The sequence below is a fragment of the Aspergillus undulatus genome (assembly GCF_047715775.1).
Source record: "Aspergillus undulatus strain CBS 261.88 unplaced genomic scaffold BDV17scaffold_25, whole genome shotgun sequence".
Classification (NCBI taxonomy): Eukaryota; Fungi; Ascomycota; class Eurotiomycetes; order Eurotiales; family Aspergillaceae; genus Aspergillus; species Aspergillus undulatus.
In genome coordinates, this window is record NW_027396629.1 from 78061 (window position 1) to 105696 (window position 27636).

The 27636-nt window shown below is 51.4% G+C and overlaps 12 protein-coding genes across 12 annotated transcripts; 5 read left to right on the plus strand and 7 right to left on the minus strand.

The window, feature by feature from the left end:
• The first annotated feature begins 114 nt into the window (after positions 1 to 114).
• On the plus strand, positions 115 to 1636 carry BDV17DRAFT_91706 (aldo/keto reductase). Its single transcript, XM_073765343.1, has 3 exons — positions 115 to 501; positions 590 to 1377; positions 1431 to 1636. The coding sequence occupies exons 1-3, from the start codon at positions 357 to 359 to the stop codon at positions 1455 to 1457; spliced, it is 960 nt and encodes a 319-aa protein (XP_073615369.1). The 5' UTR covers positions 115 to 356; the 3' UTR covers positions 1458 to 1636.
• Positions 1511 to 3304, minus strand: BDV17DRAFT_91701 (putative protein phosphatase PP1 regulatory subunit Sds22). The gene is made up of 5 exons (XM_073765342.1): positions 2971 to 3304; positions 2882 to 2913; positions 2759 to 2830; positions 1860 to 2688; positions 1511 to 1805 (listed from the first exon to the last, which is right to left on the minus strand). Exons 1-5 carry the CDS (start codon positions 3104 to 3106, stop codon positions 1786 to 1788), a joined length of 1089 nt encoding a protein of 362 aa, XP_073615370.1. The 5' UTR covers positions 3107 to 3304; the 3' UTR covers positions 1511 to 1785.
• A 775-nt stretch (positions 3305 to 4079) lies between these two features.
• On the minus strand, positions 4080 to 6462 carry psrA (putative general stress response phosphoprotein phosphatase Psr1/2). The gene is made up of 5 exons (XM_073765344.1): positions 6015 to 6462; positions 4827 to 5938; positions 4628 to 4777; positions 4480 to 4578; positions 4080 to 4430 (listed from the first exon to the last, which is right to left on the minus strand). The coding sequence occupies exons 1-5, from the start codon at positions 6109 to 6111 to the stop codon at positions 4218 to 4220; spliced, it is 1671 nt and encodes a 556-aa protein (XP_073615371.1). The 5' UTR covers positions 6112 to 6462; the 3' UTR covers positions 4080 to 4217.
• Positions 6463 to 7899: 1437 nt separating this feature from the next.
• Positions 7900 to 13425, plus strand: BDV17DRAFT_281886 (ABC transporter transmembrane region 2-domain-containing protein; the record flags this gene model as incomplete). The annotated part of the gene is made up of 6 exons (XM_073760106.1): positions 7900 to 10341; positions 10654 to 10945; positions 11195 to 11275; positions 11669 to 13179; positions 13219 to 13252; positions 13301 to 13425. The coding sequence occupies 6 exons, from the start codon at positions 7900 to 7902 to the stop codon at positions 13423 to 13425; spliced, it is 4485 nt and encodes a 1494-aa protein (XP_073615372.1).
• Positions 13425 to 14862, minus strand: BDV17DRAFT_263759 (uncharacterized protein). The gene is made up of 3 exons (XM_073757934.1): positions 14752 to 14862; positions 14519 to 14671; positions 13425 to 14428 (listed from the first exon to the last, which is right to left on the minus strand). Exons 1-3 carry the CDS (start codon positions 14813 to 14815, stop codon positions 13548 to 13550), a joined length of 1098 nt encoding a protein of 365 aa, XP_073615373.1. The 5' UTR covers positions 14816 to 14862; the 3' UTR covers positions 13425 to 13547.
• Positions 14863 to 15017: 155 nt separating this feature from the next.
• BDV17DRAFT_263761 (cupin domain-containing protein) lies at positions 15018 to 16275 on the plus strand. The gene has a single exon (XM_073757935.1). The coding sequence runs from the start codon at positions 15534 to 15536 to the stop codon at positions 16206 to 16208; it is 675 nt and encodes a 224-aa protein (XP_073615374.1). The 5' UTR covers positions 15018 to 15533; the 3' UTR covers positions 16209 to 16275.
• Positions 16276 to 16730: 455 nt separating this feature from the next.
• BDV17DRAFT_263764 (putative lysyl-tRNA synthetase) lies at positions 16731 to 18940 on the minus strand. The gene is made up of 6 exons (XM_073757936.1): positions 18843 to 18940; positions 18353 to 18618; positions 18125 to 18289; positions 17647 to 18072; positions 16839 to 17592; positions 16731 to 16783 (listed from the first exon to the last, which is right to left on the minus strand). The coding sequence occupies exons 1-5, from the start codon at positions 18899 to 18901 to the stop codon at positions 16850 to 16852; spliced, it is 1659 nt and encodes a 552-aa protein (XP_073615375.1). The 5' UTR covers positions 18902 to 18940; the 3' UTR covers positions 16731 to 16783; positions 16839 to 16849.
• A 146-nt stretch (positions 18941 to 19086) lies between these two features.
• BDV17DRAFT_263766 (Tim10/DDP family zinc finger protein) lies at positions 19087 to 19724 on the plus strand. Its single transcript, XM_073757937.1, has 3 exons — positions 19087 to 19106; positions 19170 to 19300; positions 19465 to 19724. Exons 2-3 carry the CDS (start codon positions 19203 to 19205, stop codon positions 19637 to 19639), a joined length of 273 nt encoding a protein of 90 aa, XP_073615376.1. The 5' UTR covers positions 19087 to 19106; positions 19170 to 19202; the 3' UTR covers positions 19640 to 19724.
• Positions 19725 to 22869, minus strand: BDV17DRAFT_263768 (putative Sin3 complex subunit (Stb2)). The gene has a single exon (XM_073757938.1). It carries the CDS (start codon positions 22448 to 22450, stop codon positions 19883 to 19885), a length of 2568 nt encoding a protein of 855 aa, XP_073615377.1. The 5' UTR covers positions 22451 to 22869; the 3' UTR covers positions 19725 to 19882.
• Positions 22870 to 23077: 208 nt separating this feature from the next.
• BDV17DRAFT_291468 (uncharacterized protein) lies at positions 23078 to 23745 on the minus strand (the record flags this gene model as incomplete). The annotated part of the gene is made up of 2 exons (XM_073762143.1): positions 23078 to 23404; positions 23656 to 23745. The coding sequence occupies 2 exons, from the start codon at positions 23743 to 23745 to the stop codon at positions 23078 to 23080; spliced, it is 417 nt and encodes a 138-aa protein (XP_073615378.1).
• A 333-nt stretch (positions 23746 to 24078) lies between these two features.
• BDV17DRAFT_291469 (Alpha/Beta hydrolase protein) lies at positions 24079 to 24755 on the minus strand (the record flags this gene model as incomplete). The annotated part of the gene is made up of 2 exons (XM_073762144.1): positions 24079 to 24184; positions 24235 to 24755. 2 exons carry the CDS (start codon positions 24753 to 24755, stop codon positions 24079 to 24081), a joined length of 627 nt encoding a protein of 208 aa, XP_073615379.1.
• Positions 24756 to 26039: 1284 nt separating this feature from the next.
• On the plus strand, positions 26040 to 27461 carry BDV17DRAFT_291470 (uncharacterized protein; the record flags this gene model as incomplete). The annotated part of the gene is made up of 3 exons (XM_073762145.1): positions 26040 to 26243; positions 26318 to 26442; positions 26549 to 27461. The coding sequence occupies 3 exons, from the start codon at positions 26040 to 26042 to the stop codon at positions 27459 to 27461; spliced, it is 1242 nt and encodes a 413-aa protein (XP_073615380.1).
• Between the last annotated feature and the right edge of the window lie 175 nt (positions 27462 to 27636).

Sequence of the window (27636 nt, forward strand, 5' to 3'; positions counted from 1 at the left end):
CCCTTCCTGTGTTTTCACAGGCGGGAAATCTGTCGATGTGAGCGAGACTCAATTTATCCGGCGTCGGTTTTAGCCGGCGGCATTCTTCTTTCTTCCTCCCTCGCCCTCTTGAGTCTCGAATCTCAACACGCCCGGGCACTTTAACCTCCTGTGGCTTCTATGGCCAGGTTACCCGCTGATGCTTGCACTTTATCCTTTGGACGCGGAGGAGCGGCCATGGACGGTTGAATTTCCGCCGCGTTTGCGAGGCATGTGCTCGCTCTCTCTGTCTTTCTGAGCTCATCTTCCTCTTGACTTCCTATTGTCATTTCTGTTATTCCTTCCTTCTTTCAGATAATTGACGTACAGTTATCGCGATGACGACTCCCACTATAAAGCTCAATAGCGGCTATGATATGCCCATCGTGGGCTTCGGCCTCTGGAAGGTAAACAACGAGACCTGCGCCGACCAAGTCTACGAGGCTGTAAAAGCCGGTTATCGTCTGTTTGACGGTGCGTGCGGTACGTAAACGCTCTTTCTCTCTCTCTTGATCACCGAATAGACTAGAGAAGTCAGACAAATGTCTAGCTAGCTAACCCATCTAGTTAGACTACGGCAACGAAGTCGAAGCCGGCCAGGGCATTGCCCGCGCCATAAATGAAGGCCTCGTAACACGCTCCGACCTCTTCATTGTCTCCAAACTCTGGAACAGCTTCCACGACGGCAACCGCGTCGAGCCTATCGCCCGCAAACAGCTCGCAGACTGGGGAATCCACTACTTCGACTTGTACATCGTACACTTCCCCATCTCGCTGAAATACGTCGACCCCTCGATCCGGTATCCGCCCTCCTGGGACTCCGAGAATGGGAAGCTCGAACTCGGCGATGCGACTATCCAGGAGACATGGACAGCTATGGAGGACCTCGTCGATAAAGGTGTTGCGAGGAGTATCGGGGTGAGTAACTTTGCTGCGCAGTTACTGCTTGATCTGTTGCGGTATGCGAGGGTGAGGCCGGCGACATTGCAGATCGAGCACCATCCGTACTTGACGCAGACGAAATTGGTGGATTTTGCGCAGAGGGAGGGGATTGCCGTTACGGCTTATAGTTCTTTTGGGCCGTTGGGGTTTATTGAGTTGGAGGTTAAGCATGCGGAGCGGACTGTGCCTCTGTTTGAGCAGGATATTATCAAGGATCTTGCTGGGAAGTATGGGAAGACGCCGGCGCAGATACTACTGCGCTGGGCGACGCAGAGGGGGATTGCAGTCATTCCGAAGAGTAACGACCCGAAACGTCTAGCGCAAAATTTGGACGTGGTCGGGTTCGATCTAGAGAAGGATGAGATTGATGCTATTAGCTCGCTCGATCGTGGGTTGAGGTTCAATGAGCCATTGAGTGTGAGTTTGGACCTTTCTTGCCTTATTGGACTGGTGACATTGACACTGAATAGTACGATATTCCAATTACCATTTTCTAATGGGATAAACTGGAATCTTGGATGGCGCCTACATTCATCCTAGGGCTAGAAATGAGTAGCTTAGCATAGAATCACTGCATGTGCCCTGTGAGCCAAGTTTTCGTATCACTCATGAATCATGAGTAAATCATGATGTTCCAACCAATTCTGTCTCAGATAATCAGCTTCTACGTCTTATCCCCGGAGTAGTCTATGGCAATGCAATGGTTGAAGGCAGACTCAAGACAAGGCAAAGTGGTATTACCATCCCTCACAATGCTCTAGATGCATACACTCTCAAAGACACTCATCATACATTGAAACTCATCAGACGTAAGAAAGCTAGACCTTAAGCAATGCGCACGAACGCTGTAAACTATTAGAAATCGTCTAGTATGAACGGGAAAAGAAGACAAGACTTACTAGCATCAATCTGCATAATCTGCGGAATAGCCAAGCGCACCTTATTCCGATACACAACAGGCCCATTCGTCTGCAACGGATTCCCTTCAAAGTAAACCGTCTTGAGATTCTCCTTATCCCTCAACTCCCGCTCGACCTCATTAAAGTTCGAAAGCTGGTTATTCGACGCCCATAGTTCCTCTAGCTCCGTGAGATGCGACAAATGCTCGAGCTTCGAGACCTGGTTATTTGAGAAGTCGAGGACGTGTAGTTTTGTGTTTGATTCCAATCCGGCGAGGGATGTTATTGCGTTGTGCGAGACGTAGAGTTCTTCGAGGTTTTTGAGAGAGGAGAGGCCGTTTAATGTGGTGAGGCGGTTCGATTGGATGGAGAGGATGCGGAGGTTGGAGAGGGAGTCGAGGTTCTTCATTTCTGTTATTTTGTTCTTGCCTAGCCAGAGCTCTTCAAGGGCACTTAGGGTTTCGAGGTTTTCGATTTCCTGAATCACAGTCAAAGTGGCACCCAACAAGGTATGTCTGTCCAAGTAACGTACCCGAATTCTATTAGCTCCCAACTCCAAATTTTTTATCTTGTCCAAACCTTCAAGCCCTTCAATTTTCGAGATCCTGTTCTGCACGAAATAGAGGTCCTTCAGCTGCGTCATATGCGAGATATTTTTGATATGCTTGAGTTTATTAAAGCTTAGGTCTAAGCTCGTCAGATTCTGGAAATCGTCGAGCCCCTTGAGATGCGATATGAGGTTGTCGTAGAGATCTAGTTCGTTCAGTGTAGAGCCAAGCTCTGACGGTAATTCGATTCGTGATATTTGGTTTTGACGCAGGCATAGTCGCTATTTGGCACATCTTGTCAATGTGATGTGCTTATGTCTGCAGATAAGAGCAAGGTAAATGCAGCCGCACCTGAAGCTTCGCAAACCGTTCCAACCGCAACGCTGGAATGGAGTGTATCCGACAATGTACGAGGTCGATATCCTAGTGTCCCATGAGCTTGCGGATCGCGGACTTGTCGATCTCGATATAAACCTCAACGTCTCTATCTTCATCCTCTAGTAAATCTGTATTTCAAAAGACATTAGCACTGGATTCTTGCAGGCAAAGCGACTGGAACCCACCCTCGTCGGCATCGATCTGCTCCACGGGCGGCGCGTCCGGGTCCGAGTAATCCGAGTCCTCTAATGCTTCTGGATTTGTGATCGTAGCTTTGGGTTCGACGCGCAACTTGCCGTCCCATCCTTTGCTGTCTTTCATGGTGGTGCGGTGAGTTCGGCGGGGGAGAGGCTGGTGGGGTGACGCGTTGATACTAGGTAAAGAGTAGGATGGCGAGAGCGTAAACAGATACCACAGGTAAGTCGGCGTAACCTAAGGTGTAAAAAGAAAAAGGTGTTCGAGTAAGGACCAAGGCGGGATTTTTGTCAAACTGAGCTTTGGTGACGTGACGCGGAAGACGAGTCCTCGGAAGGCGGAACGACGAGGATCGCCGAGGTTTAGTCTAGATGACCACTACTGCTTCTTTTACAGTCAACATACAAAACAAAAACTGAGCTGCAATAATGAGACACATTAAAGCTGTATTATGAACGATGATCGCTTTTTATGTACAGCGCGCGCCACCATGGTACATATACATTGCAAGCCACCAATAATCGAAGTCTGGGTTGATGGGAGACTATGAAAAGTACCAGAAACTGTGACATGGGTATGGAGATATTGATGCAGATGCTACTCGCTCGTGAAGCCTCCAAAATCAAGATCGAGGAGAAATGAAAATCATGGCCAACAAGATGACAGGGGTCCGTTGCGGAATGGCAGAGATCGCAGACTCAAAAGAGTAATAAGGAATTGGGTGAGATGGTCAAGTCGAGCCCTCTGGGGGCGTGGGTTAGACAAAAGGGGTAAAAAGACTGTTATAAGGAAACATGAGCCAAGCACAAGGGAATGTAAATAACAGCGTATACATGAGATCAGCAAAAATTCAGCTGATAGCCAAGACAGACGCCCGCGAAAATGCAACGCAAAAGGGGGTAAACTTCTTTGGGGATCGATACAAAAAACGCAAAAGAGGAAGAAAAGGATTAGCTCGCTAGGAGCGTGTACACGAGGGCCGGCTGTTGAAAAATGAAAAAGAAGCACGCCAACTTATATAGGTAGGCAACCTTTCTAGCCGCCTTGTTAATGTCGAGGGCAGGTGCGCTAACGATTCCCAATGCGTCTAGGCAGGGATAAGAGGACGGTATATGGTCGTCAGGCTCGAACGGTTTGTCGAGGTAGAGGTCAAGGTAAAGCTGTAGCTGGGCTTGTGAAGTCGAACAAAGGGAAAGTACAGCTGTTTTGAGCTTGCCACGCGATGATGTTACAGATGTCATAGGGTAATGTCGAGAACAAGACTAACGTCTCTCACTTGGGTACCAGCGAGATCTTCGAGAACGGGAATAAGATCGAGGAGCTCGTTATCATGGGCGTCAGAGAACCAGCTGCTGATGGGTATCGCATGTTGAGGGTGGAATATATAGGATGTTGGAGAGTTATCAATGATGATTGTGTCTCGAAGGTCACGGCCGACTTGAGAGAGGTCCTAAACACAGTCAGTATGCCGCACAGATTGGGAGGGTATTGATGCCGACCTTGACGTAATTGCCTTGATGATTATAGCAACTATCCCGGAATAACCTGTGGTGAACAACACCATGGATGTCCAACTGGTCCAGCAAAGGATCGCCGTACTGAGAACAGTCAGCAACTATCTGGTCCAAAGGCACAGCAAGGACTCACTTTAGAGACGGAAGCCGTAAACACGACCACCTCATACAACTCTCCAACACGCTTCATGAATTGGTCGACGCCAGGCCGCTTGATCACGTAGATGTTGTGGTACTGGCCTTCAATTTCCACAGGTATGGTAAAATCAGCGCGTTCAAGGACCTGTGCAATGTCAGCTAGGAGCTTTGACGAATTGGAGAAGGGGTATGACCTTGAAACTACTATGCACCAGCGTCTCATCGAGATCCAGGACCAAGCATTTTCGCTCTCGTAGGTGTGGCAAGGCCGGAGGTAATAACCATTGTTGCGCCCTCTCTTGCACGGATGTTTCTGGCTGCTTGCCTAACGGTGGTGGAGGGGGTATCCTTACTGCCTCTTCGTCGCGTACGGTAATTTGCTTTGTCTCATCCTCGGGTGTAGCAGGCTGAGTTGGCTGAGTTGAATTCTCTAGCTTTTGACTCTCTGCAGCACTCTCATCCGCCTGTTGATTTTCGTCTGACTTTTCCGATACCGTGGTCTCTGAGACGATTTCGGGTTGAGTTGGAGGCTGCGCGTCGGATCGTTGACTTTCGCTATGCGTCCTCGATGGAGGTGCGGAATCGGGTATAGTCGTCGTTTTTGTCCCGTCAAGCTGTGAGCTTTGCTCCGCAGAACCCTCTATCCGCTCTTCATCCAGCTGTGACTTGGGTTTCTCTTGAGTAACAGTAGGACTGGGCTTCTCATCTTTGAAGAAACTCGGCTCCTTGGACTCCGCAGCACTCGAATCGGCGGCATTGACATCTGTTTTCTCAGGCGTTGGCTGAGTCTGAGGAATTGATGGTCGTCGGGAGGTCTTCTTTGGGGGAATGGAGCCATCCTCGGGATCGACATCAGAAGACGAACAACAGCTCAAGAATGCAAAAAGTTTGCGGGGGGGCTTGGGTTGCTTTTCCGGTTTCGCGGAATCGCGCACATCTGGGCCGACAGCTTTGTTCTCCTCAATGCTTGGCTCATCCGGATTCTGTTGTTTAGATCTCATGCTGCTCCCCCTGCTTCTGTCCCTCCGACCTCTCAATAGACTTCTTCGCGAGCCCCGAAGCGTGTTTTCGGATCCATCATTTGGCCCATCTTGGGTTCTGTCCGAGGTTGATGGCCTGTCTCTTAAGGACGTTCGCGATGGCAGGGGTAGAAGTCGATGCTTTTTCGGAGTTTCAGTTGGAACAGCCGCCGGTGCAGCCTCGGAAGGTTGGGCAGCTGCAGAGGGTGTTTGGTCTTGTCCAGAGGGGTCGGTTTCCGTCAGTTTGTCTGTAGTCGCGGATAGGCCTTCGGGCGGCGATTCGTTACCTGAACGAGGGAAGAAGTCAGCAATGGCGCGACTGAGAGTGATCGAGAAATAATTGTAGAGACAGAAAGTACTCACCAGACTCTAAGGAGCCAGTCGCGACAGGCATTGGCGCCTCTTCTGGACTCTTTGAACTCGACGGGGCCGGACGTTGTTCTGGGCTTCCGCCGAACATTGGGGGCAACGGGGGGGGAGATACCGACGAGAACGACTATCAGTCGAAAGTAGGCACTCAGGCGCGGAATGCAGAGGTCGGGAAGCACACACTCGAAGACCACCAGGGTTCCGCCGAGAGAAGGGCGGCTCAGAGGGTGCGTAAAGGGACGCCTCCTGGATTGAGCGGACCTGGATGATGGGGAGGATGAATGGGAGGAGGCAAGCAGACCGTGGGTGAGTTAGGTTACCTAAGGCTGAGCCAGCTCTTGGCCACGGACCACCACCGCCTCCAATAATGCTCAGCACTAGCACCTGTCGCCCTGCGCAATCACTCTCCAAGATTTTCTAGGTGGCACGACGAGCGACGATAGCACCGATATGTGGTCTAGCAAACTTGTTTGGCAAGGATACTCGCAGGATGTTCCAGAGGTCAAGACCAGCAGAATTCGAGAATCTGGACACCGTCACGTGGCGCTCGGGGGCGTACCTTGAGCACCAAAGTTGCAACTCTTGGAGCTCGCAATCTGAGTGGTGCACTTGCGGGGGAACGAGGTTGCTGGACATGAGACTGGGCGGGAGGACAATAGCGATAATAACAACGATAATGTGATGGATGGGCTCCGGGTGCGCGCTAAACTTGCCCGTCTGGTCCAGGAAGGATAAAAGCAGGTTAAGGCGAAGCTAGTATCCTCCTCGATGCAGGTTTACAATTTATAGCAGGAGACCAGGCGAGTCCGAGAGAAGACCGGGATATCATTGCCCGGTTGATCGGCTTCACTTGCTGTACTCTGTACATTTACTGCATTACAATAATCCCTCCTCGAATGAGAACTGCTCAAGAGGCGGCTGACTGGTATCGAGATAGACGGGAAAGGGGTAAACGACGAACGGGAAGAGAGCTCGGGGCTTCAGGCAGCGGGAAGGAAACAATCACTCCCACTGGGCTCCGGTCTGGACCAACCGCAGCCTTGAGCAATGCAGGGCTGGCCGCTGAGCAATGGCAAGGTCGAGTCGTGGCTGGGGAAAGCTGGGGTCGGCCAAATCACATCGTCGGGATAGCCGCCAGCGACCAGGGAGGTGTGATTTCCCTGAATCAGATCCATTCCTGAGTAAAGCGATCTTGTTCGCCCATTCTGATTGGACTTTGAGGCAGAAATAATCGAGCATTCAGTGTTCGCCATCCCCTTCTATGTTGCGAGTCATTGGATGGGCGCTGAGTGCTGAGTGCTGACCCTTTGTTCAATTCTTGCATGAAGGCTACATTAGCATGGCCCATGGAATGTGGAGGAGGTACTTCTGCAGATGATCAGGAACTGCATTGAACCATTGTCCCCTCAGCTTGCCTGGCGCTCGAACAGTCTGAAGCCTGGTCGCACTATTGATGCAACACAAAGAAAGGCGATTACCATAGTAACTTCAAGAGATAGAGAAATTCGAGATCAACAGCAAACACAGTATTGCTTCAGTTATTTTCGCACTCTGCAACTGTCAACAACCTTCTGGCTCAGTCCGGGGAACCTGCACGTGAGAGTGGGCGCCTCGCCACTCTCTCCACGATCGGGCCCGAGGTCGTTCACATGCAACAAGCTCTACGACGTAATGTGACCTGCGCTGCTGGCTCGACGTCTGCAGCTTGTTAAGTGTCGGTCATCAGCACCAAATTTCCCTATCACTCTTGCGCATCCACAGCACTGTGCACCAGCGCCTACAGATGCTCGTGTCTTCATGGCCATCACTGGCTTGGCTTAGAATTGTCGCCTGTCGCAAGGGGCAGGAAGTCGAGGCGTATGCCTGAACGGAGGACATCATGGCTGCTCAATCGACGCTCCAGAAAAGACAGGATCCTCTCGTGACGCTTTACATCTACTTCGCAAGTTCATTTAGAGACAGGGTCAAGCGTTCATCAAAGGCCACGAAAGTCATCGCAACGATCGCGCTGCTTCTTTCGATCATCGGGACCGGATATGGAGGCTATAACTGGTTTCGGGAGAGGGCAAAAGAGCGTGCCCGTGGGAAACGATTACTACGTCGGAACTCTGGGATCAGGGGCAAGGATGGCTCTCGCACAATATATGTGCCATACAAGGACTCTATGACCTCCAAGGTCAAGATCTACCCGACAAAACCGACAACATTTGACGCGCACCGGAGGCTATTCTTGAACCCACCGGCGTCGGCTCGCTCAGGCGATGAAGACCCGGTAGGGCGAATACCACCACCGACAACGAAGCCCGGTTTGAACCTCGCATTCCTTCACCAGTTTCTGAGTCTGGGAAGTATCATGGTGCCACGATGGAGTAGCAAGGAGACGGGGCTCCTGATGAGCCACGGAGTGTTTCTCTTGCTACGAACATACCTGTCGCTATTGATCGCACGGCTTGATGGTGAAATTGTCAGAGATCTTGTCGCGGGCAAGGGACGGGCCTTCACCTGGGGCATTCTCAAATGGTGCGGCATCGGCACCCTTGCATCATACACCAATGCCATGATCAAGTTCCTCCAGTCGAAGGTTTCCATTGCCTTCCGCACTCGGCTGACACGATATATTCACGATCTATACCTGACCGCGGACAACAACTACTATAAGTTGATGAACCTTGACGGTAGCATTGGCCAAGGTCCTGATCAATTCATCACCCAGGACCTTACTCTGTTCTGTTCAGCTGCCGCCGCACTCTACTCTTCAATGGGTAAACCCTTGGTTGACCTTTTTGTTTTCAACTATCAGCTATACCGCTCTTTAGGCCCACTGGCTCTCAGTGGAATTCTCACAGGATACTTTAGCACCGCTGTTGTCCTGCGAAAACTCTCACCACCTTTCGGAAAACTGAAAGCTGTCGAGGGAAAGAAGGAAGGAGACTTTAGGGGCCTTCACTCTAGATTACTCGCCAATGCCGAGGAAATATCTTTCTATGGAGGCGCCGATACCGAGCGTGTGTTCCTAACTAGAAGCTTCAAGGACCTTCAGCGATGGATGGAAGGAATTTACAGTCTCAAGATCCGCTACAACATGCTTGAAGACGTCATTCTCAAATATTCATGGTCCGCATTTGGATACTTGGTTACGTCTCTACCAGTTTTCCTCCCGGCATGGGGCGGTTCAGGCGGCGCTCTGGAACTGGCAGAGAAGTCCGAGGCGAGTGGCCGCGAACGAGGCCGCATGAAGGAATTCATCACAAACAAGCGATTGATGTTATCCTTGGCTGACGCCGGTGGCCGGATGATGTACAGCATCAAAGACATCTCCGAACTGGCTGGATACACCTCACGAGTATATAGCCTGGTTTCAACGCTGCACAGGGTACACGCGAACGCTTACTACCCGCCACGCGATGCCCAGTCAGAGTTGTTCTCCCTCGAAGATGTTCAAGGAACCATCCACAACGGCTTTGATGGAGTACGCCTCGAACAAGTCCCTGTTGTTGCGCCATCTCTCTATCCCATGGGTGGAGATGAACTCCTAGAGTCGTTGTCATTTGTTGTGCATTCCGGCGACCACCTCCTCATTTCCGGTCCCAATGGAGTGGGCAAGTCTGCCATTGCGCGTATTGTGGCTGGGTTATGGCCTGTTTACCGAGGCCTTGTTAGTCGTCCACGCGGGTTCGGGCTTGACGGTGCCATGTTTCTCCCCCAGCGACCGTACTTGAGTGTGGGAACTTTACGGGATCAGGTTATCTACCCTCATACCGAGATCGACATGCGAGACGCTGGCTTTTCGGACTCCGCCCTTCAGAAGATCTTGGACGATGCCCACCTTGGCTATCTTCCTTCCCGTGAAGGCGGATGGGACTCTCGCAAAGAGTGGAAGGATGTTCTGAGTGGTGGCGAGAAGCAGCGAATGGCTATGGCGCGGATCTTCTACCATGAGCCTCGTTATGCATTCCTTGACGAAGGGACTTCAGCCGTCTCCTCCGACGTGGAAGGATTACTCTACGAACAAGCCAAGGATCGGGGAATCACAGTTATTACCATCTCCACCAGAGCTTCACTGAAGAAGTACCATACTTTCAATCTCACTATTGGTGTTGGTGCTGATGGAGAGCAATGGCAGTTCGAGAGGATCGGGACCGCCAAGGAGAAGCTCGGTGTCGAAAAGGAAATTCAAGAAATTAGGAAGCGTCTCGACAAGGTAGACGAATGGAAGAAACGCCGGGAGCAAATCGAGGACGAGCTTCGAAAGGTCTGGGTGAACAATGGAGAGCTTGCGCCTCCTCCATACGAGGAGAGTATTACTACAGCGGAGGGAGAAGTATCTGGCAACTAGAAATGGCATATACATATAGCAGAATTCTCACTTCATCTTTCATAGCGCATAGCAACATTCAGCAGGACATCTTTTATTCAATGCCATTTATATTCTTATTCACTCTCCTTTACAATGCTCCCGTCGAGATGGGATCACGTGACAGAGGCCTTCCTTGCCTGACAAGAAGCTTCACTCTTAATAAATCTTCCCTACAACAGAAGAATAATACCACCACTTTTTAATTTATCTCTTTTTCTGCAAATTTATTCTCTTCTTGTCCTGTTTGGTGCCTGAAAATGATGAAGAAATCTCGAGAATAGGAAAATAATGTTTTCCTTTCCGCTAGAACCCCAAGTTCGGGGCCCTGTCGAGCCGGAGCCCGAGACAAACATCCAACAGAATCCACAGAATCCACAGATAGAAACCACGCAGCAAGAGTCAGAAGATGACTCTGAAGGTGTCGTGGTGATTCCTATTGACCGTTCCTTCAGTGATGGGGATCCTTCAACATGGCCTACCGAGGAGAGGTTCGGTAGACCAGACGATACCAATTATCGACAGAAGCTTGCGGAGTTATGGTTGAGAAAGACCGGCGCATATGAACCTGGTGAGTAAATTAGAATTGGGAACTTTGCCTATATAAACACCAAAATTTCTCATTTCTTTTTTATCTTCTGCCCGCATCTCTTCTGATTTTATTTTATTTTTTTTGAATGAGCATATTATTCTCGGGCACTTGCATATTCCTCCAGGTAAAGCCTGTGTAGCTGAAAACAGCTGCACCCTTGTTTTTTAGCTGTCCTCCTTCGTTTATGTCTCCCTTGGGCCTTTGAGCTGACAAATATTCAAACTCAAGGGGTGACTTATATCATTGATGAGTTGCCGGGCGGTTATGTGCTCTTTGATCGGCCGCGCGGGTCAAATCCAGCCATTGTAAGTTGTTCGTGAAGCAGATATTCGTCGGTAAGCTAACCTGCCATACCATTGCAGCGTGATAGATTCCTCTGGGGACATCCGATCGGTCAATACTTTTCTTCTACGATTGTATTCTTTCCGCATTTCTACTATTTGATGACAGGCGGTACAACAAAGTGCCGTTGCCAACTTTGCGCTAAGCTAGAACGACGTCAAAAAGGCACGGAACCCAGAACGAATGCATCATATTCGGCTTCTAACCAGTTTCCAGACGCTGCCATAGGAGCTCGGCGTGGGAGGCCTCCTAGAAGCGGAAGACCTGTCGGGAGACCATCCGGGACTCCAAGCGAATTAGACACGCCGAGGAGACCGCCAGGTAGGCCAACAGGCTCCCGGAATAGACCGGTTGTCCGAGGGCGGGGACGGCCTTCGGGGCTGAGAAGACCTGGACGACCCCCAGGGAAGCTAGGAACCATTATATGTGACAATGAAGGCACTCCTGATGTGTTCAAATTCGCCGTCACGAAACTGAAGCAATTGGGCGAGCTCGACAATGATATTTCGGAACCACAGAGTATGGACTGGAGAGCCGAGAGGGCCGGGATGGAGGAGTACCTGGAGACACTAGATATGCGCCCCTCGTACCTTCCTCGTCTTGGAGAGCTCGTCCTCTGGGCGCCTAATTTTAAGGGGGAATTACTCTGGAACCAAAAGACACAGTCCGTTCAGATATACTCTCCGAAAGGGAAATGGCTGGAGAAGCCCCGATGGCGCGCCGGTGTTGTTGGCCAGATTCCGACAGAAGAAACAGTCCTCCAAGATCTTGTCGAATCAACCGGGAAAAAATGGGGTCTGAACTACTCTGGCTTTCGCGTTGAGACTCTTCCTGACCCGAACGGCTCTGACAAAAGCTATTCGTTACATTATGGCTACGTCCCCTTGAAGTGTATCAAGCCTTTCAATGCCTTCGAATACTTCCTGCAGGGTACGCCTCGTGAACAGCTCCACCCATCTATCGAGCACGCTATGACTGTAATGTCGTCATTCAACCTGGTCGATAAACATCGGTTCAAAGGCGTATGGCCGAACGCGTCAATATATTCCCGGGGAATCTTCATCGGCGCAGAATTCCTTACTGTTGGAGATGCAATTCGCCTCAAGCCAAAGGGGCATAATGCAGAAGCAATTGCCCAAAATCCGCCCATTGTAGATGTGATGTTGATCAACGACATCCGCCTCGACCTCACCGAGTGCGACGCCGACCTGAAGTCCAAGCACCTAGCAGAAAAGTACGACGTCCGCATCTCCGGACGAGTCTTCACAACCAATGTCGAACGAGCTCAAACGGACAACAACGGACAACCAGTCCGACCACTCTCTTTACACGATGTCTTGGATGTCTTCAACACCGGTGGAATGAGCGGCTACGGCGAGTGGTACGAAATCCACCCGGGTTCAACGGTTGATATCTCGCAAGACATGGTCCTAGGCCGATGTTACGAGCCCGACGCCATGAAACTCCTCTTCAACACCCGTTCATTGGCCTACGACATTAACGGCATCCTCAGCGCACGCAAATACTCGCGCCAAGTGGACGAACGGATCCCCGAAGGCAAAAGGTGGTTCTGGGGCGACTTCCGCACCCAAACACTAGGTATCGACTCCCTCAACGGTGAAGACGTCGGCCACTACAGCGAAACTCGTGACGTGAAAATGTGGCGCGCCAATTTGAGGATCGTTGACGGCACCGCTAGCCAGGCGGATCTTAAGGCTGCGAAACACCCCGCTGAGCGTGGGCGGCCGTCGATAAAGCCGCAGCTTGCGGAGGTAAGTAAGATGAGTAAGCTTGTGAGTGCAGGGCTTGGGGCTGTTGATACGAGTAACCCGGTGAGCGAGACGGATGAGGAGTCTTCGGACGAGGTGGAGGTAGCAAGACGCAATAGGTCTATGAACCGTGCCCGTGAGGAGACCAACGGGGGGAATAACGGAAAAGAGGAAAGTGAAGAGAGCGAGGAAAGCGAACCGGAGAGCTTTACAACTCGCATAGAAGAGCTTCGCGGCGGCACTGAGGAGACGGAAGGAGGCGACTACGTCCCTGACAACGAGGATGAGCCAAATTCGAAGCGGTCAAAACATAGTTTCCAGGTCGACTTTGGTACAGCCGGACAATAGTTCACCGCGCTTTTCTACAGATGATCTCAAGAATCGTGGAACTATGTAATAGATATCCCAATAGTTACATAACAAACATTGCTTCTTCAACTCTCAAGACATCAAGATCAAAGCATAGGAAGTCAAGTATTCCTACCCACAACCTCCCTCGCAAAATCCTTGAACGTCATCCCACTCTCCCTCTCAACAACCTCCCCCAAATTCGGCTGCGTAAAAACCGCCAACGTATTCCGCGCAATCTTCCCCTTCCCCATCGGCACCTTCGCCCCCTTCACGAAATGCGGCACCGCGCGGAACCTGCCCTTCGTTATAAGTTGCAGCGCTTCACCCGTCTGGAAAGCCAGGCAGTCCTTGGGGATATTCACCTTCACGACTTCGCCCGTGCGGCTGCGGATGTATAACCCGGCTTTCGGATCAGGCGAGGTAGGCAGTTCAGGGAGTGATGTGTGGGGGGAGGATAGTGAAGGTGGGTTCGCGTCTTCGTCGATGAACATCGCCGATGTGAGACCCGTTAGACAGCCGTGGTCGAGGTGTGTTGCGCACCAGTCGTCGTCGTTCTCTTCCCCCTCCTCTCCCTCCCCTTCATCCCCATTCTCAGCGTTATCCGGCGTAGGAAAATAATGCAACAACCTCGCCTTCGTCGTAAAACTCCCCCTCACAACCCTCTCCAAATAACCAGCATCATACCCCTCAATCTCACCCCCCGCAAACCGATCACAAGCCCTGGCAACCAGAACCGCCGTATCAATAATCAGCTTGCAAAGCTCCTCCAGCCTGCTGCGGAACGTGGGGAGTTTGTCCTTGTTAGGCCAAATATTCGGCGCCGTGTACTCGTCGAATCCCGGGTGTTCGTCGCCGGGCGCGCCCTGCAGCGAAGGGTCGTTGTAGAATGCGCAGTTTACGTAGTAGGACCCCTTTAGTGTGTCGAAATGGCCCGATCGGAGGGTTTCTTTGCCGCAGGACCAGCCAATTAGGTATTTTGCTTTGGCGGATGTGAGGGATTCTGTTTGGAAGAGGAATGGGAGGGTTAGCGGGGTTGTGACTTGGGAGTTGGGACTTGTTGGTGGGGGAAAATCGGAGGGTGGATAAATACCGAGCTCATCGTTCGGCAGGGCGGCGAGATAGGATGCATTCGAGAGGACTTGAGCGCGTAATTGCTGGAACTTGGGATCTAGGTCTTTGACAACGATTATGCCTAGTGAGGAGGGGCCGAAGGCTTCGGTGAGGGTATCGGAGGAGACGGTGCCTGGAAGGTTGACCTCAGTATGTCGTCGTTCTTTTTGCGGGGATGCGGAGATGGAAAAGAAAATCATTGATAGGACAAACCGTCGATCAGCTCCTGCAGACTGACAGTTACTGCTTGAGCATGTTTAATGGGTTTAGAAGACATTTTGGCTGTGTTTGGACTTGCGAAAAGCTCTGATACCGCGGGACAGCAATATATATTTGGTTCTATCGCGTCCCCGCTCCCCGCTTGTCACGGCCGGCTCCGAAGTTTGATGTTACATGCGCTTTATCTCTCGGTCATGGCATGATACAGGTTACAGTTGGGACGCACTTCTTCCGGCCTGTCCAAATTGATTTTCTCTTTACCTGCAGTTGCTCAGATTATCACGATATTCTTGCATTGCCATATCCCACAAACATTGTATAGATTGCCGTATGTTGGAGCATCAAATTGAGCCTCAGGCAGTCAAGTCAGGTATATAATCTCGGCTGATAGACCAACCATGCAGGACTTCCAAGTCTGTTACCTTGGTTATCTTTTAATGAATGAGAGTAGTGCCTGTTCTAGATTACTCGCTGCCCATGTCTCAACTCACTAACCATGGTCTGAAGAGCCATCTGTTGTCGGCTTTATGATTGCTGGCTGCTGGTTGTTGCCCACATTCGAAATCTCCAGCTATTGTCCACCGATGACAGAACCCTCTTCGGACCCCTATCCGAGCTTGATAGAAGCCAACCCGATGGCACTTCACACCCAATGGAACAAGGCACCCTGCACGGCTGAGAAGCCGAATTGGAGTCCTGATAATCATATCATTATATGAAGGGGCAGCTACCCTCCTCCGCAAGACGCAAAGACTATTCGGAGCCCATCAGCCATCATGGTGCAAGTCAAACAATATCACCTCGCCCCAACAAACCTAATCCCAAACTCGCCGCGGCCTCTCCTGCACTACAAAAATGTCCTAGCGAAGAGAGCAGACAGCTTCCGTTGCTCACCAGTCGAGGTCTATGACTACTTCACGAAAAATGGCTGGAACGTCCATTGGATCTTCCGGTATGGTCCTACACAGCTCTCGCACTACCATTCCAGAGCGCACGAATGTATGGCTGTGCTCACGGGTACTGCTACCATCCGGTTCGGCGTCGGCGATACTTCTGAAAATCTAGAAGAGAACACGCATGGGTCGGCGTGGGAGGACGGAGGGATTGAAGTGCAAGCGGAAGCCGGTGACGTCTTTGTTATACCTGCCGGCGTAGCGCACAAGACCTATGATACCGCGCCAAAAGCCGCATTCAAGCTCATGACGCCGGGTACGGGCCATGGCATTGAAGCGGAGGATCCACGAAGAGCGTTGGATGATGTCCAGTTGTCCGGGTTTACTATGATGGGCGCTTATACTGGAGGTGACTGGGATTTTGTCAAGAGTGGAGGAGAGTTTGAGCGTGTATGGAGTGTTCCAAAGCCGAAAGCTGATCCTGTCTTTGGGAGGTCGGAACAGGGGTTGTGCAGGACATGGCGTGGGAGTGATACTGATAGTCGGTCAAGTCTTTGAATATGTTTCGTGTTGATATCGGGTCATACTTGATAGGAATACCCAATCTACTTCAGACCATCCCCATATCTATGGTTCGTCAAAATTGGTAAGAACTCGAGTGACGTACGTACGTAAGGTGAACGAGTTCTGGCGTCCAAGTTGATTTCCATATGGAACACAAAGTAGCTAGTTTTTGGGTAGATTCGGATCTGGATGTCCTCGGGACGATAGGACTCACGAAAAGCGAGAATACTATAACAGGCAGATGACAAGGCTTAGATGGCGTGTCTAGAAAGACTAGGCCTACGATCATATTAGGAAGGAGCTCGGTACCAGAAACCGCCCATCGCACCTTCCTTCCCAGCGGCCAAGATGCGCTCCACTAAGTCGGGAAGGAGCGACGGATATGCACTGTAACCCTACTACCTAGATAGGAAGGCACGGCTGCTTACAAATCCTGTTGTATAGGATAAGAAGCAGGCGTTTGGTCGTTGCTGCCTTGTTGGGGCGTGAAGCATTCTGACGTAGAGGACCTCAATGAGCGGCTCCTCGCAAGATATTGTATACCGGGACATAACACAAAAATAAGTATGGTACATATACATCCGCCCAGACTATTACTAGAGCTGAGATTCACTATCGTACAAGACAAGACAACCTCACCGTCTCGTGACACTCCTCAAATTGCCAAATGGCAGGACATCTGCGATCCTCTTCCTCCCCGTAAACATCATCACCAATCGATCAACACCACACCCCCAGCCCCCCGTAGGCGGTAGACCCCACTCCATAGCCTTCAGATACTCCTCATCAATATCACCAGGCTCGTTACCCTCCTTAGCGAACCTCAACTGATCCTCGAACTTGCGCCGCTGCTCGAAGGGTGAGTTCTCCTCTTCGTAGGTGTTCACGACTTCTTTGCCCTCGATGAAGAGTTCGGCGCGAGCTGCGACGCGCTGGCCATTCTCTGGGCAAGTGAAGGTTTTCGAGAGCGGGGAGAGACATTCGGGGGGATTGATGATGAATGTGGGGTTCTTGCATTGCGGCTCGACGTAGATGCTGCAGAGTTCGTCGAGGAGGCGCGGGAGGGTAGGGTTTTCGGGGAGGGGGAGCGAGAGGTCGATGAAGAGTTGGGTTGTTTCGGATAGGGCGGTGGGCGATGTGAGGTCGGGCAGTTTGCGGCCCATGCCGGCTTCGATGCTGCTTATGAAGTCGATTCGGGCGAAGGGGGCTGTAAAGTCTGCTGATGTTGGCGTGAGATTGTTGTTTGTGTTGAACTCTTTGATGTGCTGGGCCATTCCGGAGAGGAGCTCCTCTGTTGTGGACATTAAGTCTTCGAGATTTGAGTAGGCGTGGTAGAACTCGCATGTTGTGAACTCGGGATTGTGAGTCTTGTCGAGACCTGTGATATGATAGTGAGCCCTGATCCATTACTCTATGGGATGAAAGAACAAACCTTCATTCCGAAACGATGGCCCAACCTCGAAGACCTTATCGAAACCACCAACAACCAGCCTCTTCAACCACAACTCCGGCGCAATCCTCAACGAAAGCTGCCGGTCCGGAAACTCCGTCGCAGAGGTATAGAAAGGGCGAGCGGCCGCGCCGCCAGCAAGACCATTAAGGATTGGCGTGCTGACTTCTATGAATGATCGATCAATAAAGAACTGGCGGAGGTATTGGATGATGGCCGCTCGAGCCTTGATGACGTCGACCGTGCTCTGGTCGGCGAGGAACTGGACATGATGAGGGTATGGAGAGATCTCGTGCTCTTGCGCGCCGAGGGGGATATCATGGAGACAAGGGGAGAGGAGACTTGGTAGCTCGGTTGCGACGACTGTAAGCTCGCCACGCCCGGTGCGGTGCGGTCTTCCTGTGATTGCTGCATGCTGGTTCAGTCCATGGACCGTACAAGTTTGAGGGTCGGAACATACAGAAGGCATCGCCGCGGCGGAGTAAACGATAGAATATCTTGAACGTCTCAGAAGTGACCCCTTCAAGCCGCCTGAGATTGCACATTATCTGAACTTTATGGCCATCTTGGATAATATCGAAAAAGATCAATTTGTTCCCCGCTAGTCTATATGTACGAATTCTACCTAATACCGATCTAAGTATATGTACAAAGAACCACAGCAAAGCCGCAGCAGACCAGGACATACCATTTACAGTGACTGCGTCATCTTCTACTGTCTCATTATTGGCTAGGTGATTGTAATTTGTGCGGAACTTCGAGCATGCGACTGACGTGCTGCTGGTTCTAAGACGCGGATACGGGTCGGCACATGATTCCTTGACTGCCTGAACCCGTTGCTGAAAGGCCCGCTCTGGCGAGCCTGTGCTGCTCCATCTTCGCAATACCGAGTCCCGACATGTTACGCGACATGGTCTAGTTCGCCATGTTGTCTGTGCTATTGACGATGCTATGCTGATGCTGAATTAGCATTGCGCACTCAAACTCGAATGAGACCAAGAAGCATGTTTCGAACAACAAAATCAGAAATCAAGATTATAGCTCCGTTTGCATTCATTGCCTGGAAAACCAAGCGTCGGATTGCAGCGGTTCTGTAAGGGACTTGAATCATCATGCGATTGCAGCGCATGCGAATGGACGGCATAAATAAACAACGACGCGGCGTAGAATTGCCTTACCTTGAAGGAAGACACCTTCCTTTCAGCTGTGGCGGCCACCAGGGGCGAATCGACTGCATTGAGAGGGAGGTCTAGAAGATCGTATGCGTCACAAAAATAACGAAAGATGTCGAGAGGTTGTGGAGCGAGAAAGCTCTGAAGGGCAGCATTTAAGAAAACCCGAGGGCGGTGAGCAAGCTTCCGGCTCAACTTCCGCAGAGTCGGAGCCTGGCATAATTTCGCTGCATCATCTTCAACCAAACAGCTTCATTCAACTTCATTACTGTGAGTGTTATGAGCTTTGTTCAGGTCTTTGAAGAGGGGAATATACTAATCAAATATTCGCAGCGCTATAACCATCCCAAACATCCCAGGTTCACAATGTCTTTCCTATTTGGCGGCGCCCCCAAAATGAGCACCGAGCAGAAGCTTGCTGCCGCAGAGACCGAAGTCGAGATGATCACAGACATGTTCAACCGGTTCGTCCATGTTCTTAATAGCACCGAACTCTCTTCCTCCCTTCTTGCACTCCCCACCTTTCCTATTCCATATCGCTTCGTGCGATCCAGACCTCGCCAGTCTCCATCCTATACTTCAAACTCAATTGCCAATTCCAATCACTAACATTCTCTCTTCGCTATAGATTAACCGAATCCTGCTCAAAGAAATGCATTCCAAACGACTATCGCGAAGCCGACTTGAACAAGGGCGAGTCCGTCTGCCTTGACCGTTGCGTCGGCAAGTTCTTCGAGGTCAACATCAAGGTTAGCGAGAAGATGCAGGGCGAGGCTGCTGGTCGGCAGGGTATGGGCTTTTAGAGGACTGATTTGACTTTCGATGTTCTACCGGTGATTGTGGATTATATCTTGTATTTTATCTTGGTTTCGGTTCGGTAATGAATTGATTGAGTCTCATCTCATGGATGGCCCTTGGTATTGAGGATTAGTCGCGCCGTTAATGCAGGTTCCAAATATCTATATGAGGCTATGTACATCATCATTATTAATACATATATACAAAAGAATTAGTTGACCCAATGGTCATGCATGACTGCGACATGCTCAGCTTGCCCATTGACCACCCAGTCGACACAGCCAGGACAGCCACGAGTTGCTCTGTTTGTCTTCTTCTCCGCGTATGAGAGCTTTGACCCTCAGCTCTATATCATCAACATGCCGCTCGAAGTCATCAAGCCCAGTCTCAGTATCTTCAACCTTGGACTCCAGAGCTTGCAGTTCGTAATCGAGCTTCGCGCCTAGCATCTCAACTCGTTTCATGTCCTCCGTAAGCTGAGAATGCTCTCCAGCTAGTAAATCACTGGACTTCTCCCGAACCTGTTGATACAACTCAAATCTCTCTAAGTAACTCGAGCTTAGTTTCTCATGGGTCTCGTAGAGAATCTGATTCAGTCTGTCAACGGACGATACTTGATTCTCGACCCAAGGGACGGTATGGAGTTCGAGATCACGGATTCGAGACCCTGAAATTCGCGCGTCGGATACCAGGATGTCTTCATGTACAACGGCGTCTTCGAGTGGGGCGTCGGATCTCTCGGAAATAGCGTTTTCATCCAGACTTTTCCGGGCTAGGACGACTTCTTCAACAGTGCTAAAAGATAGATGGCGTGGCCAGTACTCGTTTCTGCGCTCAAAGTCATTGTCCGATCTCAGATCATTGCTGCTATGTGGTCGTCGTAAGTCCATGGCGCAAGATGCCGGTGTCGGCGCTTGGTCGCCTGAAGCGCCTGATGAATCAACGGATCGTGTTTTGAGTCGATCTAGATCTTGTGGTTCTTCGTCTGTGCGGGTTACAGAGGCCTTGCGTGACGAGTCTGTGTCATTAGATGGGACACTGTCAACTGTGATTGCAGGCGTCACTGTTTCAGTGGACTGTAAACTAGGGTCCAGCTGCTGTTCTTTTGACTCGGCATCATTCAGCGTTTGAGGCTCGAGCATTGGCGTGTGCTCGGTGCTGGGTTGGAGACCTGTCTCGCTCTTCTTCATCGGGAACGTTTCGGTATCACTGTCCATCAAAGAAAGTTGAGCAGCGTCGCCGCCAAATTCTGAACCGTCCTTTGTTGGCTTGTGCGATCGAAGACCAGGTAAGCCAACTGCGTCTTTGAATTTGACGAATCCAATCCGGGCGTCGGAGACTTTCCCACTAACCCCTTTCAGTACCATCCTGCTGAGGTTCTGATCCTTGTCTTCAGACGACTCAGGTACCTCGGGCTGTTTCCAGGAACGATCTGATCTCTGGAAAGCAGGATCTAGACCCAAGTCCTCATGCGAGTGCCGTTTCCGACTAGTCCAGACATATCCGCCCTGCTCGTCGGTGGTGAACATCATGTCCGCAGCTGCAGAGTCATGATGCTCAACGGCACTCTTGCGCGGTTTTCCTCGCCATAGCCACTTTGCTCTTTCACCTGTAATTAGTTGGGTGAAGAGGTCGATGTCAATAGTTTCGATATCAGCGATTCCACCCTTCTCTTTACCGCGAACCATGCCCATGACCATTTCACCGCCATGTCCACTAAGCTCAGCCATTGTTGACTTGACAGCATCGGTCCAGCCCTCTGCGTTTGCCGCCTTTGCTGTGGCTCGGTGCAGTCTGTCCAGAGTGTGGCGATCTAGCCGCCGCGTACGTTTCATCTTTTGAGACTTTTGAAAGGCTCCAATTCCGCGCTTGAGGCTAGATACGTCAAAAGCGTCCTTGCTGACAGGCGCACCGAAAGCATGTAGCCGGTTGCGAGCACCCATGAGGGTCCCTAGCAAAGCTGATACCGTGGTGGGACCGAGCCTCCCGTCACCGGGTTCAATATTATACAGGTCCGTTCCGAGATCAGTCCACCAGTCTCCCACAGAGGCTTCTGTAACATCGCAAAGCAGTCCGTCCACATATTCGGGCGCTAGGTTGCCGAACATCATCAGAGCAATCTGGCATTGCTTAACGAGTTCCATCACGGCGTTGTAGAGGGGGATTCGCTCGCTCGTCCGATAGAGTTGATGAAACTTGGCGACGGTAGCTGGGGCCGGGGCCTGGAGCTTCAAGCCCGCCCGCCCAGCACAGCCTAACCGTTTCAGATTCTCGTTGACAATGAAATCCTCCCGGTGTTTGATGATGTCGCCATGAGGTACGGGTATGATGGTGAGACCAGACGGGAAAGAGCCAAGATCAGTCACCATGACTGTGCCCAGACGGGTCTCTTTCTCTCGTAGCTGGCATCTCTTCACTGCATTGAAGTACAGTTTCAACCGGGGCGACCACGTCGACTCGTTGGTAGGAACCCCCAACACGCCAACCACCACTTTGTGCGACGGGTCTCCCGTATACGTTGTAATGACGAAGGTGGGGTGTATCCTCGAGCATGCCCATTGCTCAACAATGTAAATCTCATAGCCCTCGAGCGTCAAACGTCGGTGCAGCACAACCGTCGATGGATCCTCCTCAAGGTATCGCAATGCTACCGGATCCGTAAAGACGATCTTTTGGTGACCGGGGCGGAATGACGGCCCTTCAACTCCGTGAGGCTTGGAAGGCGGGCTCTCCAGGACATTGGCCGATGTTCGTGTAGTTTCGCGATTCGCGGTGGGAGACGCGCCCTGTGCGCCAGATGGTGCCGTCCACGACATGATGGGTGGCCGTACAATTCTTACTGTACGGACGTGTAGGGAAGGTAGTAGTCATCGTAAGTAGACCGAAGAATCGAGCAATAAATCGTAGGCGCTCGTTGACTTGAAATAGTCTCAGAACAACACCCAACCTCCCAGACCACCGGATACAGCCCTCGTGAAGGAAAGAAGCTCTGACATATCCAAGACCGAGAGTTCCCAGCCTCTTGATCAGTGGATAAACGACGGGGCTCGAGGAACACTCACAAAGGGATGCAAAAACAAAACGGGGGAGCAACGACGGCTTATATGCCGACGACGTCACCGAAGGAAAGTACTAGTGCTCGAGCGGTGTGGCACTTGTTCCTGAACATCGCTTGCGGTCCTCGGTCGTCCACCTTCATCTCTACTGCTCTTACTCTGTATTCTTCTGAGAAATAGAAAACCCGTCCCTGCTCTATACATTTCACAAGATGTCTCAGCCAATGCTACTGACTCCTTTCCATGTCTCTGAAACCACAGCGTCACACCCCTCCGTCAGCACGGCTAATGATCCCGCAAAAAGCGGCTGCCTAGTGCATTCCGCCACAACTCAAATCGAGTTTAATTGCCTGATCGCCAGTCGTTGCCCCAGGCTGGCCCTGTCCTTCAACACGCTGCGTCGTAACCAGTGCTCGCATTGACTGACATCAAGGTCGTTCCCTTCATCAGCTGCACCAAACTCCTCCCTTCAGGGTCATACTGTGGAAAGCCCAGCTTGGTAAGACCGTGGACCGGGTCTTTCGCAAAGCTCACCAGAATAGACTGAAGGAACGAGACCGCCTCGTCCTGCTCCGGAGTGTTGGCCACGCCGTTCTTGTCGGCGGTGTTGAAGAGAGTACGTTGGATCGCAGAGTGCCAGGCTCCAAGCCAGTTGAACGGATGCAGGTTGGGAAACACGCCAAAGTACCGGTAACGCCAGACTGGCAGACCAGCCTATGCACGAACACTGGGAATGGGAACTGTTAGTGGACACAAGTCCAGAAAGGGGTCGACACCGCAAGAGCATAACTTACGCAGTGGCGTTGGCAGCAGGATAATTGAATACTCCGTTATCGCATCGATCGCTCGCTTGCTCGGTGGGCTTGTTGGTCTCGCTAACTGCTGGTCCAAGATCGTTGCAGCAAGGGAAGCTCCTTCACGATCCGAGTTACCAACGAGCACCGGCTGCGAGGGGCTTAGCAAACATCCTTGGTCGTACACAAATAATGAGGGTTAAACGTAAAATTTTGGAAACCGGACAAGGGCCAGCCGTGCACCATGGTCGGCAAAGACATTTTGACCATCAGCAGTTGGGGCGAAGCTGAGAGACTTCCCACCATCTCGTGTCGCGTTATACTGGTTCACGACGTCCATAATATCTTCCCATGGCTTGATCTGCATGCAAGCAAGCTCTTTATTCTTACCTAACGGGCAGCCGAGCTCTTGAGCAATAAAGGTGAAGTTGCTTGGTGCGGCTTGCGGAGCGCCGAGCTGCCAACAGCTCCAGAAATGGACACAACTACAGAGACAATAGGATCATCGGCATAAGCATAGGTGTACGAGTCTACAGATCTGCAGATTCACCGAAGTGAAGCATTCGTTTCGGATAGCCGCCAAAGGCCTCAATGTTATCGCGTCCATTCGATGGCGAGCCGCTGGTCCATATATCCGGGGTTGAGTAGCTGCCCGTTCAGCCCTGCTGCCGAAGGGAAACCAAAAACGTTCAACCGATAGCTGGTACTTTCGTGAGTATGCATACTGGCCAGCTTGGCTTGGGTCCATACTTGAGCGAAACAGAAATCACATCCTGGTTGTCTTGGACGAGACGGCCTCCATCATAGTAGGGGAAGGAATTTCCGCTAGCGTTATGACTACCACCATGGACAAAGATAAGAACCGGCTTCAGCTCTTTGCTGTTCTTGCCTCGCGGCACCCAGATCTTGACATGGAGACAGTCTTCGACTGTGGGGACGTCTTCGGGCTTTCCAAACCCTTTGAAGTACAGGCTGTAGATATTTTCGACAGCGTTCGTGATCTGTGAGCACGCGGGACCCCATTCCGAGGCATCTATGGTTCGGGTTGCGCGTGCCTTCTTCAGAGGAGGGCGGAAGCGAAGTTCGTTGATTGGGTATTCAGCATATGGGACGTCGCAGAAAATACGAACGCTACCGGTCTCTTCTGAGACGACACCCTTGACGATACCGCTTGTAGTTTCAACCAAGAGATTTGGGATGTTGTACCCGCCCGCCAAGGCCGCAACCCTAGAGGCACTAACTGCAGCAGCAACGACAATGGAGAATCTCATGTTTGTTCAAGCTTGAGTATGACATGCAACATAGCTTAGAAGACGTCGATTCATGAGCAGTGACCACGGTTCCTTTCACTACCGCTTATGATGTGTTTTGCGGACCTCGGATGCTATACGGTTAACAGCCTAATACTGACCGAGAGGCTAAAGTTGCCCCGATGGTGGGTATACTCTTTCCACCGCGGGCCCATAATGGCCCTTGTCAGGAGAATGCCATGATGACGAATGCCAGCGGAGGCTTTCAGATTCGAAATAAGAATTTGCAAGCACTGTTCACCCATCAGAGTTGGATGTGAGTATGGGGTTTGTCAAGTCTTTAATATCTTGGCCTCAAGTCCCCTGCGTTTGTCTCCGGGAAAACGTTAGCGATGATGCGTGCGGGGTGCAGAACACCCCAAACTAATCAGCTTACCCCATACCATCAGCGCAGCTAATATTTGCGCTACAGAAAGTGGTTAAACTTGCTATTTTCGAACGCGCGCTTCTGAGAGCTTCTTTGGGATTACCGTCTGAGACCTGGTGGCTCTCGCCACCCGGCCCCTACACGCCTTGAAGCAAAGAACCTGGAATGAGATCTCATCCCCGTGGGGATTTGTCTTTTCAGAGCTCACAGCCGGGCCTCGCTAAATGTGGAGTTTGTTAGCTTCGTCCAAGGATGGCACCTGACTGGCGAACCACTGCCCAAGTTTCATTTCACTAAGATCCTCGAACTCCATAAGTCAGAAGAAAGTTTGCGGCGCAGCTGTGTTGCGGTTAGAATGTGCATGCTTCGTGCAGCTGCACCTTCTGAAGCAGGGATAAAGCTGGTCGATCGCCCTGCTTCGGGCCATCTAATGCAGCTGTATCACCATCACCGGCTTCTCATCGAATCGGCTCTCTCTTCTACGCCCCACTCGAACGAAGGTCTCCAAGTGCCCGGAGATGGACTCAGAAACGAAGACCGACACTGTCCACGATGAGGGTGCAGAATACCACTAGCTCATCTGGTCAATCAAGAAGACCACGAGAAGTCCAAGCGGCAGGCCATCAAGGTCCAACCCTGGGCTTTTGCCTGGTGCATCTTCGCTGTATGGACTATCCTCCTTGTCAGCTTCGAAAACCAGGCCAGCGGTATTGTCATCAGGATCCCTCATTTCCGCAAAGGACTTTGGCAGTGAGTTCGAGGGCGACTATGTACTTGATGCTACTTGGCAAGCCGTCTTCAGCGGTACGCCTATTGCTTCGTGAGTGGATTACTCGTTGAAATTCTATACGCTCGAAATTGACTAACTACTCGTCAGAATGGTCGTTGGTTCTCTCAGATCCGTTGAGATTGCCGACTGGATTGGCCGCCGCAACACGATCGTGCTTGCTCTTGTCACCTCGTACGCAGCCGTGACGCCAGAATTCATCGCTACAACGAATGAGATGTCCTTCGGCGGAAAGTTTCTCAATGGCTTCGCGGTTGGCGCATTGCAGGCTGTTTGCGCCACATACATTGGAGAGGTACGTGTCCCACAGGGGCAAAACATCAGTGCATTGCGCGTTGAAATATTGCTGGTTTTGCTGACCGTGGCCAGATTGTTCCGCTCGCTCTGCGTGGCCTAATGACTTGCTTAATTGCTCTCGCCTATACTCTCGGTCCGTTCAACAGTCTCCCTCATCGTAAACAACGAGGGGGGATGTCGAGTCCAGATGGCCTATCGTTAGATCTTCGTCTCCCGGTATGGCTTCGCAGCAGTCTCGACAGCCTTCGTGTTTTTCATGCCCGAGTAAGAGCTCCCCTATCTACTATTGGAACTTCGTTCCAGAGGACCAATACTCAAAAGGTCACCCTGGTGGCTCGCCAGCAAAGGCCACGACGAGAAAGCGCTCCGCAGTCTGAAGCGCCTCGAATCAAATGCCACCCACGACCAGACAGTAAAGCGCCTAGCCAAAATCAAAGTCACACTCGAGGAGATCCGTCGCGAAATCGAAGGCGTCACATACCTAGAATGTTTCCGCCAATCCAACCTCCGCCGCACAATCGTCTCCATCCCCCCTCTCATAATCCAACAATTCACGGGCATCGTCTTCGCCGCATCATACTCAACCTACTACGCCCAGCTCGCCGGCTACAGCACGGACATGTCCTTCAAGCTCCAAGTCACGCAGCAAGTTCTCTCAATTTTCGGCAACATCATCGCCTGGTACCTAATCGACAAGGTCGGCCGCCGCGACCTAACCCTCTACGGCACCATACTCTTAACTGCAATCCTCTGGATAATGGGCGGTCTTGCCGTCGGCGGATCGCAAGAGCAGCTCCGCGGCGCTGTCGCAATGATCCTCCTCTACTGCTTCTTCTATAACGTCTCGATCGGCGCAACAGTGTACACCTGTCTAACGGAAACAGCGACGTCGCGACTCCGCGTCAAGACGATTGCTATCGGCCTTGCGTCTGCGAACAGCATCAGCGTCATGTGGTCCTTTGTGCTGCCGTGCCTGCTTAATCCCGATCGCGCGAACTTGGGAGGCAAGTTAGGGTTTATATTTGGTGAGCTCTGTTTTCCGTCCATTATGTTTATTTGGTGGTATCAGCCTGAGACGAGGGAGAGGTCGTATGAGGAATTGGACGAGATGCTTGAGAAGGTACCTGCGAGGCAGTTCAAGGGGTATAAGACGGAGACGGAGACGCTGGGGGTTGTTGCGCGGGTTGCGCAGGATGGAAATGCGAAGTCTGTTTGATATGGATAAGCGGGCTTGTTGTTTTGCTGTTCGATAGACTCGTGAGCTCTGGATATAGAGTATGTGGCGGTGTTCGTCGCTGCAGGGCGTAGCTACAAGGTCATTTGGGAAAGAAGTTACAGACCACCATGTTTTGATATCTCAAAAACGAGCTCTTGCAACATCAGCCACTCAC

What these genes read in the sequence shown, in the direction of transcription:
- BDV17DRAFT_91706 (XM_073765343.1), top strand. Translation starts at nt 357, where the DNA reads ATGACGACTCCCACTATAAAGCTCAATAGCGGCTATGATATGCCCATC. An exon ending in TCTGTTTGACGGTGCGTGCG is followed by an intron (nt 502 to 589) that starts GTACGTAAACGC and finishes CCATCTAGTTAG; the next exon opens with ACTACGGCAACGAAGTCGAA. An exon ending in GGTTCAATGAGCCATTGAGT is followed by an intron (nt 1,378 to 1,430) that starts GTGAGTTTGGAC and finishes GACACTGAATAG; the next exon opens with TACGATATTCCAATTACCAT.
- BDV17DRAFT_91701 (XM_073765342.1), bottom strand. Translation starts at nt 3,106, where the DNA reads ATGAAAGACAGCAAAGGATGGGACGGCAAGTTGCGCGTCGAACCCAAA. An exon ending in GCAGATCGATGCCGACGAGG is followed by an intron (nt 2,914 to 2,970) that starts GTGGGTTCCAGT and finishes TTTGAAATACAG; the next exon opens with ATTTACTAGAGGATGAAGAT. An exon ending in AACGGTTTGCGAAGCTTCAG is followed by an intron (nt 2,689 to 2,758) that starts GTGCGGCTGCAT and finishes TGTGCCAAATAG; the next exon opens with CGACTATGCCTGCGTCAAAA.
- psrA (XM_073765344.1), bottom strand. Translation starts at nt 6,111, where the DNA reads ATGTTCGGCGGAAGCCCAGAACAACGTCCGGCCCCGTCGAGTTCAAAG. An exon ending in GACTGGCTCCTTAGAGTCTG is followed by an intron (nt 5,939 to 6,014) that starts GTGAGTACTTTC and finishes TCCCTCGTTCAG; the next exon opens with GTAACGAATCGCCGCCCGAA. An exon ending in TTACGGCTTCCGTCTCTAAA is followed by an intron (nt 4,579 to 4,627) that starts GTGAGTCCTTGC and finishes GACTGTTCTCAG; the next exon opens with TACGGCGATCCTTTGCTGGA.
- BDV17DRAFT_263759 (XM_073757934.1), bottom strand. Translation starts at nt 14,815, where the DNA reads ATGTCTTCTAAACCCATTAAACATGCTCAAGCAGTAACTGTCAGTCTG. An exon ending in TCTGCAGGAGCTGATCGACG is followed by an intron (nt 14,672 to 14,751) that starts GTTTGTCCTATC and finishes TCAACCTTCCAG; the next exon opens with GCACCGTCTCCTCCGATACC. An exon ending in CCTGCCGAACGATGAGCTCG is followed by an intron (nt 14,429 to 14,518) that starts GTATTTATCCAC and finishes TCTTCCAAACAG; the next exon opens with AATCCCTCACATCCGCCAAA.
- BDV17DRAFT_263761 (XM_073757935.1), top strand. Translation starts at nt 15,534, where the DNA reads ATGGTGCAAGTCAAACAATATCACCTCGCCCCAACAAACCTAATCCCA.
- BDV17DRAFT_263764 (XM_073757936.1), bottom strand. Translation starts at nt 18,901, where the DNA reads ATGCAGTCGATTCGCCCCTGGTGGCCGCCACAGCTGAAAGGAAGGTGT. An exon ending in TGACGCAGTCACTGTAAATG is followed by an intron (nt 18,290 to 18,352) that starts GTATGTCCTGGT and finishes GATCGGTATTAG; the next exon opens with GTAGAATTCGTACATATAGA. An exon ending in GCCATCGTTTCGGAATGAAG is followed by an intron (nt 17,593 to 17,646) that starts GTTTGTTCTTTC and finishes ATCATATCACAG; the next exon opens with GTCTCGACAAGACTCACAAT.
- BDV17DRAFT_263766 (XM_073757937.1), top strand. Translation starts at nt 19,203, where the DNA reads ATGTCTTTCCTATTTGGCGGCGCCCCCAAAATGAGCACCGAGCAGAAG. An exon ending in ATCACAGACATGTTCAACCG is followed by an intron (nt 19,301 to 19,464) that starts GTTCGTCCATGT and finishes TCTTCGCTATAG; the next exon opens with ATTAACCGAATCCTGCTCAA.
- BDV17DRAFT_263768 (XM_073757938.1), bottom strand. Translation starts at nt 22,450, where the DNA reads ATGTCGTGGACGGCACCATCTGGCGCACAGGGCGCGTCTCCCACCGCG.